This window comes from Mustela lutreola, chromosome 15, assembly GCF_030435805.1.
Source record: "Mustela lutreola isolate mMusLut2 chromosome 15, mMusLut2.pri, whole genome shotgun sequence".
Taxonomy (NCBI): Eukaryota; Metazoa; Chordata; class Mammalia; order Carnivora; family Mustelidae; genus Mustela; species Mustela lutreola.
Window position 1 is genome coordinate 49782903 of NC_081304.1, and position 12019 is coordinate 49794921.

At 46.7% G+C, this 12019-nt stretch overlaps 1 protein-coding gene across 2 annotated transcripts in view; it reads left to right on the forward strand.

Moving 5' to 3' along the window:
- The window catches only part of DHRS7B (dehydrogenase/reductase 7B), a 58943-nt gene that overhangs the window by 36555 nt on the left and 10369 nt on the right, over window positions 1–12019 (forward strand). For both annotated transcript variants that reach the window (XM_059147916.1, XM_059147918.1), the window contains exons 2-3: window positions 1068–1246; window positions 6698–6807. In XM_059147916.1, the coding sequence (XP_059003899.1) occupies window positions 1068–1246; window positions 6698–6807 (289 nt within the window). The remainder of the gene's footprint in view (window positions 1–1067; window positions 1247–6697; window positions 6808–12019) is intronic.

A 12019-nucleotide genomic window follows, 5' to 3' on the forward strand; every position in this document is an offset into this window, starting at 1 on the left:
AAACTTTAGGCTGGTTTGCAGCTCTACCCTTGGTTTCCAGCCTCTTCCTTCCTGAACGGGATTACTGTGCTTCTAATATCCTAGTCCTGGAGGAGGACTGTGGGTGGTGGGCCTTTTGTGTAATAGACTCAGCCCACTTGTCAAATAGCCTGACAGGGCATTTCTTCCAAAGTGGCAGACATGGTGTTGTTCATCACTGGCTCATCCTTGACCTTCCTTTCATCCTGGGTCTCCCTCCTCTCCTAGCTTGCTTCGGGCATGGGGGCATGGGTGAGTGACAAGGAATCAGGGAAGCTTGGAAGAATCAGGAGATTTGGGCAGCCGTGGAAGGGACGGATCCTAGGAATTGACTGCCGCTGTTGCACAGATGTTCCTGTGCCCTGACTTCACCTGGCTGACTGTGGCTCCCCAGTGAATGCTAAGTGAGAACACGCCTCAGTGCATGGCAGGGGACCCCACCTCCCAGCCTGAATCTGGGGCAGAGGGCAGCTCCCCGCTGCACAGAATTCCCTCTGGGTGTCTGTGAGGCCTGTGGCCAGGAGGATATTTATGGGCCATCGCAGACATAGTCCAGGGCACACCCCACCCAGAAACATCCATTTGCTTAGGGAGGAGTAGAAGGATTGGTATGGTGTTCTTTTTCCTTTTTTTAAAAAATGTTTTTTAATTCCACATATATGGGTTGAGAATGATAATGGGCATACTTCAGTCCCCCTCAGTAGGTTCCTGAAGGAGAATCAGGAGAGTGTGGATATGCCCGAGCCTCCTGTCACACTCATGGGTAACTGGGTCCTGCGCTGAATGACTCTTTCAGCTTGTTCTGGGGTCGCTGTGTGCCTCTGAGCGGCTTCACGAGGTCAGTGGCTTTGCTGTCTGCTCATGTCAGTCAGAGGGAGAGAATGCATATTCCACCAAGCCGAGGGCCTCAGCAAGATAGTTGCTGGGCTCAGAGCTAAAGTCACCATGAGAGAGATCTGGGCTCTTTATCAGTCTAGTGGGGCAGGAGCTGGCAAGTCCCTTGAGTTTACTTGTTATATCACAAATGCATTTGGTTTGGGTTCCTTTAGGAAGAGTCTGCTCAAGGTGAAGATCATGGACTTCATTACATCTACGGCCATCCTGCCCCTGCTGTTTGGCTGTGTGGGAGTCTTCGGCCTCTTCAAGCTGCTGCAGCGGGTGCGCATGAAGGCCTACCTCCGGAACGCTGTGGTGGTCATTACTGGCGCTACCTCGGGCCTGGGGCGAGGTGGGTCCTGGGGGGCAGTGCTGTCGGGGGGACAGGGGTGGGGGGAGGCAGGGAACTTGATGCACACAAGAGGAGCAGCTCCTCCACTGCACGCATGTAAATAAAGGAAGCGGGCTAGGTGACTTGGGAACAAGAGCATGCCACTGTCCCTGGTCCGCTTGGAAAAGGCGAGAGCCTAATTGTGATGAGAAATGGCCCCTGGCTTTCATCCGCATCGGTGTTGGGAGGCGAAAGCCACGAGGAAGACTGGCAAACTGGAGACACTGTTTCTCCTCTAAGGGGGCCCCCTCACTCCACTCCAGCTAGTTGTGGAAATTGGGGGTTTTATGTGAAGACGCCCAATTGTCAAATACAGCAACTAACTTAGAAAACATTTTTACCTCTGTGAGAGCCAAACAAAGCATGCGGTTTCCTGGATTCAGCAAGCATCCCCGATTCATGGCCTTGGTCCCCTTCCCCTGGGGCTGTGCCTGCAGCTGCACCCTGAGTGTGGCCTTGGTGGGGTTGGGAACAGAATAAGTGATAGTTCAGATACTCGGTTTTTCATGTGAGTTCCATCTGATTTGGTGAACACATTGAGGCTCTGGGTCCCAGGGGTTTTATGCTGGGACACAGGCCCAGCGTCACTCACCACCCGTGGCCTCATACAGATGAGTCTGTAGAGCTGCCGTCATTTCCCTTCCACACACGTGCACTGCCTCTGGCCGAGTGCAAGCAGCAAATGCAGGCATGTCGTGTGTTGCTTCCTCCTCCTCAGAATCTGCACACATACCACCCACACCAGCACATCGTCCACGCCGGCGCTCGGTGCCCCAGGAGAAGGCTGCGAGGCACCCAGAACTGTGGCAAACCTATCCCTGCTGCATCCTTTGGTTGGGGGCAGCACAACACAGATCGAGCATCTCCCATTTGGGAGGCTTGGACCAGGTGCTGGGACAAACCAAGGAAAGACAGGATCCCTTTCCTCAGGGAGTTCACAGTCTGGTGGAGAGTGGCCAGGGCTTACCTCAGGGCATTGACATTTCAGTAATGGGTGTTCCCACCCAGGCCCGGTAGGTGGATTAGAGGGATGTGCCAGCTTGCACTTTAGCTCACCAAATGCTCACAGAGGATGCAGAGACTTGCCCTAGGAATTCTAGATTCAAACCCCAGTCTGACGTCAGGACTCAGTCTTGTCTCTCCTGCAGGGGCGATGGCCAGGGAAAGGAAAGCATGGGCCGGCAAGTAGGGCATTGCGCACAAGCCCAGGGCAGCAAGCAGCATGGTCATGCCGGGCTGGGAAGCGCTTGGGTGTTGCAGAAACATAATGGAGCAGACGGGGCCTTGTCTGCAGAGGAAGTGGCTAGCGGTCACAGGGGAGCCTGGGAAAGCATGGATTCATTTGTACACCACTCTGATGTTTTTGGTGAGATCTTTGCGGGTGAACCCTGGGCCTGTCATTAGATACCCAGACCCGCATAGGGACAGCTGCCTCCAGGCCTTTTGCCACGGTCAGTCCTCTGACCTTACTCAGCTACTATATATAGGGTAGTCAGCAGCCACTTCTCTTGATCTCAGAGAAGCTTTTTTTTTTTTTTTTTTCAAGTCCTTGAAGAGTATTTGAGAGCTGGCTGGGATGGTGACTTACAGGTGCTCCTGTATGTGAATGCTGGAGAAAGACAGTGTCCTCTTGGTCATTCCACACTTCCTCTTCTGGAAACCAAGACTGAAAGGAATAGACAATACAATTGAAAGAAAAACAAAACCTGTGTGTGTGTGTGTATGTGTGTGTGTGTGTGTGTGTGTATGTATTTCTATCATATATTAGGTCAGCCATTTCCCAGATTCCAAATCAGTCTGTTTATATGCTGCCCCATTTCACATCTGAAGGACAAGAGCCCATGGACCGCTTTCCCCTCCAGCCAGATAAAATAGGAACAGATTCCTCACCAGCCGTGTCAAGGACAAATGCCGCTGTGGGGGACCACCAAGGAGGCGCTACTGCACCTCAGCTTTCGGAGGAGGAAGACAGAGTTGCCCTCAGTGGCTCGGCTCTGCCTGCCCTGTCAGCCGCTCTGAAAGCCTGGATTCTCTGATAAGTCTTCAGACAGCTTTCTGTGTTTCTCCTGTTTTGTCTTCTATTTTGTATATTTAAGCTACATGAGCTTATTCTTATAAAACAGTAAGACCATTGACTAGAGGAACAGAATGTTCTGGATACCCACTGTAGCCAGCTTAAGCCCTGAGGTCGTGAATAACTCTCTTGATTGAACAGGCCAGGAGTGCCGGCAGCACCGGACAACCCTCTGGCAGCCCTGGCTAGAGAAATGGTACTTTGGGACTGTTTAACTTTTTCCCTTGACCCTCCTGCCTCCCTGTGTCAGCTTTTTCAAGAAAGGAACATGGAATCCCTGCAATCTGTTGTTTTCATTTCTGTCACTCCCTACACGGACTTTAATTTCCTCCGTGTTTGGCCGTGCTAGGAAGCAGAGCTTAAGTAGCATGTACGTGACCGTTTTCCAGAAGCCATTTAGATGTGAGAGTGCCTCCCCCCACCTTTGGTTGTGCGTGTCTGCACTCTGGTGACACCTCACAAAACGTCCGTTGTGTCAGCCACGTCAGGATGAAAGGGGGTGAGGAAGCCAACCATGCCTGAGACTCCTCTTCTTTGGGAATGATTTAGTAAACCCCATGAGCAGCTCTGGCCTCAGGAATGCTGGTGTCTGGCTTTGAGCGCAGCCGCTGCCCCCATCCCTGCGAGGAATGCCCTGCTGAGGAAGCACAGCCAGATGGGCCGTGCAGAGGCTGAGACTTCAACAACCGGACCATCCAGGGACAGGTTGAGTGGGGGCTGTGGCTCTGTCTGGGTTTGTGCCCTTTGTCAGGATGAGCCGGAGAACAAATCAGCCACATCTTCAAGGAAGGTGATTCACCACACTTGAAAAGGTCTTGATTTAGTCTGCTTAGCACTTCCTTCCAGAAAACTCCATCTAGAGACCAGCCCAGAGGTGCTGGTCTGGGGATGGTACGTGAAAGCTTAAGAGGAGCTAAAGGAGGAGCCGTAGAGTGAAGAGAGAGGGCTTTGCACCATGAGACAATCCAGACGTCAGAGAACTTTCTCTCTGTTTTCCTGAAGGATGCTGGAGTTTGCTCTCCCCTCCTGTTTTGAACCCTTCAAGCTTTTGGCTCTTTTGTGGGGAAAGGGCTGTCAGAGCAGTACACCCTGCCTGGATCGTACAACAAGGTCCTCTGCTCCTAGCCAGGAGGTGACAGGCTTGATCCCTCAACCGCTTGCCGCACAGCTCCCAGAGCAGGCCTGTCCTTTCTGAGTCGGGGTACCAGACACCACAAGACTGCCTGAGCCTCTCAGATTCGACCCAGGACACGGTGGGTGGTGCACTGGCTCCTTGGTCAGCTGCCTGGGAGGGGTCCGAGCAGACCTGTCCGTGGGTGTTTGAGGGAGACCAGCCCGCAGGCATGGACAGGCAGTACTTCTTTATTTTTTTTTTAATTTTTTATTTTTTATTTTTAAAGATTTTATTTATTTATTTGACAGAGAGAGTTGACAAGCAGGCAGAGAGGCAGGCAGAGAGAGAGGAGGAAGCAGGCTCCCTGCTGAGCATAGAGCCCAATGTGGGGCTCGATCCCTGGACTCTGAGATCATGACCTGAGCTGAAGGCAGCGGCCTAACCCACTGAGCCACCCAGAAGCCGCCCCGGCAGTGCTTCTTTAAACCCTTGGGTTTCAGTTTTCACTGATAGTCAGTTTTTAGAATGTTTTAAAAAGGCAGCTTAGAAATGTGAAAACAATGAACACTTATGTGCTGCTTTTTTCTATAGTGCTTTTCCTCTACTGTATTATAGAGAAAAATATGTATGTCCACTTCCTCTCATGCAGTCCCAGTGCTGTTTTTACCTGTACTTTGTAGAAGAGGAAATTGAGAAACACAGAGGTTATAACTTACCAAGATCACAGAACCAGGAAGTGACCAAGATCGGCGTTGGACGTGGGCAGTCGAGGTCCAGTCCAGTCCCTTGACCATTGGGCTGCACTGCTTTTCACGAGCTGTATGTTTTCAGGGCCCCAAACATTCAGTCAGGCCATGTCTGGGCTCAGAGCAAGCAAGAAGCAAGAGGCCTTCACCCTCCCTCTCCCCTACAGGTTAACCCAGATTCTTGAGGTTTCCTCTCCCTGCCCTTCCCCCTGGGCCTCGGGATTTGCCTGTGAGCCTTGCTGGCCTTGTCCTCGAGATGCTGCCCCACGCTTCGTGGGATTTCAGCAGCAGAGCTTGCCTAAGTCAGAGACCCCTGTGCTGTCTGGCGGGGGTGCTGTGTTGGTGTGACTCAGAGTGGCCTGCAGCCCCGTTCTCATCTTGGAGGGAAGCCAGGCCAGGGAGGCAAAGTGGAGAAAAGGCCCTGCCAGCACTGAGAGAGTGTGGTTCCTGCCACCAGTGGCCCTGGGCGGCCGCTACTCCTGTCCCTCCCAAGCCTTGGCCACTCAGCTCTTTTCTCTTAATTCTGGAGCTATCCCAGCATCCTCCTAATCAATCTCTTTTTGCTTTGCCCCGGTGGGATTTGGGTCTCTTTTCTTGCCACCAAGAGAACACTGGCTAATAGAGGTACCCCGGTCTCAGCTGATGTCACCTGGAATGTTGCAGTGGGTTCAGCAGAGCCTGATCTCCACCAGTCCTCTTACCCGGTGGGAGGGAGCCTTTCAAACTGCAGCCTCCCTTACTGGGCCTTTGCTGTTGTAGGCGCTCCATGTGCTGCAGTTGTTCACCTTTGTCATTTCCCAGCCTGGCAAGACTGTCAGACGCTCCACTTTCTGTCCCAGTTGTATCTGCGTGTGGCCCCTTGGGTGCTTTGCAAACGCTTCTTCTTTAGCCTTGAGCACTTTCCAGAGAAACAGCCGCTCACACGCCCCATCCCTTCGCAACAGAGTCCCGTGCCCCTGTGCTTGTACAAACCATGGAAGCACGCTCTGTAGATCTGTACCTGGTGCACTGAAGTGACTTGGGAAACAGCCTAGGTTGTGCCAGAACGCAGGCCTCGGCACACCACGGCCTCACAATGGCTGGCATTGCCCGATCACTGAGCACATTGCATGACCTGAGCGTTCTCAGTTGTGAGAAAGGGGGTAATGCCTGCAGGGTTGTTCGGAGCTAAAGATCATTGTGGAAAGTTCTGAGCATGGTACCTAACAGATCTGTCCACCAGTTCCGGCATTCCTCCTGCCTTGGTGTCTGCCATATGCCTGATGTGAGCTCTTCTAGGGCAGCAGCGGGCCTCATTTGTCACTGGGGTCTTAACTCCCAGCTCTACGCCTGGTCCACAGCAGGGGCCAATAAACGTGTGTAGTGCGTGAAGAAACAAATTCATACTTTGAGACTTGGAGTGAGTTTGGATTGACCTGCACTGGGAAAGAAAGGCATTGAATTTCTTCAGCTGTCAAGGTTCTTTCTCCTTTCCTTAGAATGTGCCAGAGTCTTCTATGCTGCGGGTGCTAAGCTGGTGCTCTGCGGCCGAAACCAGGAGGCCCTGGAGGAGCTCACCAAAGAACTTTCTGCTTCTCTGGCCACCAAGGTGAGCCCAAGGGTGTGTTTTCCGTGGACCAGGGGTGCGGTGCATTGTCTGCAGGTTTCTAAGGAGATGGCGGCCATTCCTGGGCCACCGCACATTCCATGTGCTTGCTCTGGACCAGCGAAGGCAGCAGGTCTCCATTGCTGGAGGAGGCAGGACTGTTGCAGGCTTCAGATCTCAGCTCTGCCACTTACTGGCACTGATTTAGGCAGTTCTCTCCGTGAATGCTTCTGCTCCCCCCTTTCCTGGCTAATATCTAGTCATCTCTGTGTGGTGGGGAAGTGGGGGGGAGGTTGGCCATGACTTCTAAAATTTTAATTGTGAAAAAATATATGTGACATAGTACTTACATACATATAAAGATACACATATAAATAAAATGTACATGACAAAGTGCTAATCATTTTATCCATTTATAGGTATACAACTCCGTGGCATTAAACACATTCAGGGTGTGTATAACTCTCACCACTTTCTGTGTTTATCATCCCCAACAAAAACTCTATACCTGTTAACAATAACTCAGTCTTTCTCCTGTCTCTCTAGTGCTTAGAAACCTCTGTTCTACTTTCTTTCTATGTATTTGCCTATTCTAGATTCCTTGTATAAGTGGAAAATGCAATATTTGTCCTGTGTCTGGCTATTTCACTGAACGTTGTATCTTCAGGTTCATCCGTATTGTAGCATGAATCAAACTTTCATGCCATTTGATGGCGGAGTATTATTCCAGTGTACATATATACCACATTTTGTTTATCTGTGACTTTGTTGATGTACACTGGAGTTTTCACCTTTTGGCTATCGTGAATAATGCTGCAGTGAACATAGTTGTACATATTATGTTTGAGTCCCCGGTTTCAGTTTTTGTGAACATACACCTAGAACTGGAATGGGTGTGTCATAGGGTAGTTTTATGTTTAACCTGTTGAAGAACTGTCATCTGTTTTCCACAGCAGCTGCACCGTTTTACATTCCCACCAGCAATGCACAAGGGTCTTGCTTTCTCCACATTCTTGCCAACGCTTGGTTCTTTTCTGTGTGTTTTTTAATTGTACCTATCCTAGGAGATATGAAATGGTTTTGTGTTTCCCTAGTTACAGATGAGGTTGAGCATCTCTTCCTGTGCTCACTGACCATTTATATGTCTTCTTGGGAGAAATGTCTTTTCAAGTCCTTCTCCTGTCTTATGTTTGTTTTTGTTGTTGAGTTTAGTTCTCTATATATTCTGGATATAGAATATATATCCTTATCAGATCTGTGATTTGCAAATATTTTTTCTCATTCAGCAGATTTTTTTTTCACTTCCTTGACAGTGAATCTATATCCTTTGATGCAGAGAAGTTTTATTTTTTTTAAAGACTTTATTTGAGAGACAGAGAGAGCACGCACACACGAGCGGGTAGAGCGGCAGAGGGAGAGGGAGAGAAAGAATCTCTAGCAGACTCGGTGCTGAGTGCAGAGCCTGATGCGAGGACTCAACCTCACAACCCAGAGATCATGACTTGAGCCAAAATCAAGAGTCAGTTGCTCAACCAGCTGAGCCACCAAAAAGTTTTTAATTTTGATGAAGCCTAGTTTATTTTTTCTTTTGTTGACTGTACTTGTGGTGCCACATCCTTGAGGTCATTGCCACACCTAACATTATGAAGATTTTCCCCCGTGTTGTTTTTTTTTTTTTAAGATTTTTTTTTTTATAATTTTTTTTTTAACATCTTTTCTTTTTTTTTAAGATTTTATTTATTTATTTGACAGAGAGAGATTGCATGTAGGCAGAGAGGCTGGCAGAGAGAAAGAGGAGGAAGCAGGCTCCCTGCTGAGCAGAGAGCCCGATGTGGGACTCGATCCCAGGACTCTGGGATCACGACCCGAGCTGAAGGCAGTGGCTTAACCCACTGAGCCACCCAGGCACCTTTTATTAATTTATTTGACCGAGAGAGATCACAAGTAGGCAGAGAGACAGGCAGAGGACGGCAGGGAAGCAGGCTCCGGGCCGAGCAGGGCTCGATCTCAGGACCCTGAGATCATGACCTGAGCCGAAGGCAGAGGCTTAACCCACTGAGCCACCCAGGCACCCCTTCCCCCGTCTTTTATTCTGTAATTTTAACTCCCAACATTTAGGTCTCTGATCCATTTGATTTAATTTTTGTATATGGTGTTAGGTGAGGTTTCACTTGCATGCTTTTGCATGTATATATCCAGGTTTCCTAGTCCCAGTTGTTGAAAAGATTGTTCTTTCCTCTTTGAATGGTCTTGGCACCCCTGTCACAGTCATTTGGTCACATACATGAGGGTTTATTTTGGAGCTGCCCTTCCTGTTTCATTGGTCTGTGTCTGTCTTTATGCCAGTCCCGCACTGTTTGCTGTAGCTTTGCAGTAAGATTTGAAATCAGAAAGTGTGGCTCTTCCAGCTATGTTCCTTTTTTTTTCCAATGTTGTTTTGGTTGTAAACAGACCTTTGAGATTCCATGTGGATTTTAGGATTTTTTTCTTTCCAATTTCCTCCAAAACATGCACTTATTTTGATAGGGATAGCATTGACTCTTGGATCACTTTGGGTAGTATTGACTACTTAACAGTGTCAAGTTTTCCAGTCCATGAACATGAGATGTCTTCCCATGTATTTAGGTTTTCTTTCACTTGTATCAGCAGTGTTTTGTAGTGTTTAGCATACAAATCGTTGACCTCTTCAGTTTGATTTATTCCTATATATTTAATTCTTTTAGTTGCCATTATAAATGGATTGCTTTCATAATTTCCTTTTCAGATTACTCATTGCTGGTGTATGGACATATAGCTGGTGTGTGTATGTTGATCTGGTACCTTGCAACTCTGCTGAGCTTACGTTAGCTCTAATAGCATTCTCTGGATTCTTCGGGACCTCCTATGTATAGGATCGTGTCATCTGTGAGCAGTTGTACATTTTCCTATCCAATGTGGGTGCCTTTTATTTCTTGTTCTTGTATAAGTGCTCTGCTTAGAACCTAGTACTGTGTTGAATAGCTACAGTGAGAGCAGGCATCCTTGTCTGGTTCTTGGTCATAGGGGAACACTTCCTGTCTCATACCATTGAACATACATTAGGTGTAGGTTTTTCATAAATTTCCTTTACCATGTTGAGGACTTTCCCCTCCATTCCTGGTTTGCTGGGGTTTTATCATTAAAGGGTGTTGGAATTTCTCAAATCTCTTTTTTGCATCAGTTGCGATGATGATGATGTAGTTTTTTCCTTTGTTCTGTCAACGTGATATATTGGTTGATTTTGTTATATTGGACGAGCCGGCATTCTTAGGATAAATCTCACTTGTTCATGGTGAGCATCTTTGCAGTACACTGTTGGATTTGAGTTGCTGGTATTGTGTGGAGGATTTTAGCATCTGTATTCATGAAGGATACTGGTCTGTAATTTTCTTGTGCTGTCTTTATCTGGACTTGGTATCAGAGTAATGCTGGCTTCACAGAATTGAATTAAGAAGTGTTCTGTCATTCTTCAGTTTTTTGGAAGAGGATGACAAGTGTTGATGTCAATTCCTTTTCAAAGTTTGGTGAAATTCACCAGTGAAGCCATCTGGTTCCTGACATTTCTCTGTCGGGAGGTTTTAGGATATCGCTTCAGTCTTTCTACCTCCTCTGTGTCTGCTGAGATTTTTCAATTTCTTCTTGAGTCAGGGAATTTGTGTATTTCGAGGAATCTGTTCAGTTCTTCTAGGTTATCTCATTTATGGGCATACAGCTGTCAGTTGTATTATAACCTTTTTAAACTATTTTTAAAAATATTTTATTTTTATTTATTTATTTTTTTTGACAGAGAGAGACACAGCAAGAGAGGGAACACAAGCAGGGGGAGTGGGAGAGAGAGAAGCAGGCTTCCCACTGAGCACGGAGCCCATTGCGATGGGGGTGTGGTGGGGTGGTGGTGATCCCAGGCGCCTGAGATCATGACCTGAGCCTATGGCAGACCCTTAATTACTGAGCCACCCAGGCGCCCCTATAACCTTTTACCTAGGTAGGGACCTACTCCATCCTTTCTTTCTTTGTCTAGCTCATGGTTTCTCAATTTTGCTGATCTTTTCAGTGAACCAGCTTCTGATTTCATGATTTTCTTTATTTCTACTCTCTATTTTATCTCCTCTCTAATCTTTATTTCCTTCCTCTGCTAGCTTTTGGGTTAGTTTACTCTGTTCTAGTTCCCTAAGGTGTAAAGTTGTATTATTGATTTGAGAACTTTTTTTTTTTTTAATATAGGCACTTATAGGTACAAATTTCCCTCTTACCACTGCTTTCACTGCATCCTGTAAGTTTGGGTGTTTTGTGTATTTATTTTCATTTGTGTCTAAATAGTTTATAATTTCCCTTGTTATTTCTTTTATGAGTCAGTGCTTCTTTAAGAGTGTGTTGTTTAATTTCCACTGATTTTTCAGTTTACCTTCTGTTACTGATTTCTAGCTTTATCACACTGTGGTTGAAGAAGGCACTTTAAATGTTATCTTTTTCAATTTGTTAACATTTGTTTTGTGGCCTAACATGTGGTCTGTCCTGGAGAATGTTCCGTATGTGGTTGAGAAGAATGGGTGTGGTGCTGTTGTTGGGTGGGATGTTCTATATATCTGTTCAGTCCTATTGGTTTATAGTATTCGGGTCATCTATTTCGTAATTGATCTTCTGATTGCTTGTTCTGTCTCTTTAAAATGGAGTATTGAAATACCACAATATTATTATAGAACTGTTTGTTTCTCCCTTCAGTTCTGTTGATTTTTGCTTCATATATTTGAGGGTCTATTATTAGGTAATAAATATTTATAACTATTATCTTTTTTTTTCTCTAATGAATGCCTTTCTATTATCACGGGCTTACCTTATTTTATTGTGCTTCCCTTTATTGTGCTTTGCCGACGGGGTGTATTTTACATATTGAAGGTTTTGTGACAAGCGTGTATTGATCTAGTCTATCAGTGCCATTTTTCTAACAGCATTTGCCCACTTCACATCTCTATGTACTGTCTCTGTGTCACATTTTGGTCATTCTCACAATATTTCAAACTTTTCCATTATCAACTTGTTATGGTAATCTGTGATCAGTGACTACAACTCACTGAAAGTTCAGAGGATGGTTCACACTTTTTTAGCAATATTTTTATTTTTATTTTTTAATATTTTTAAATTAAGATATGTATGTTGTTTTGTTAACCATAATGCTATTACATGCTAATAGACTACA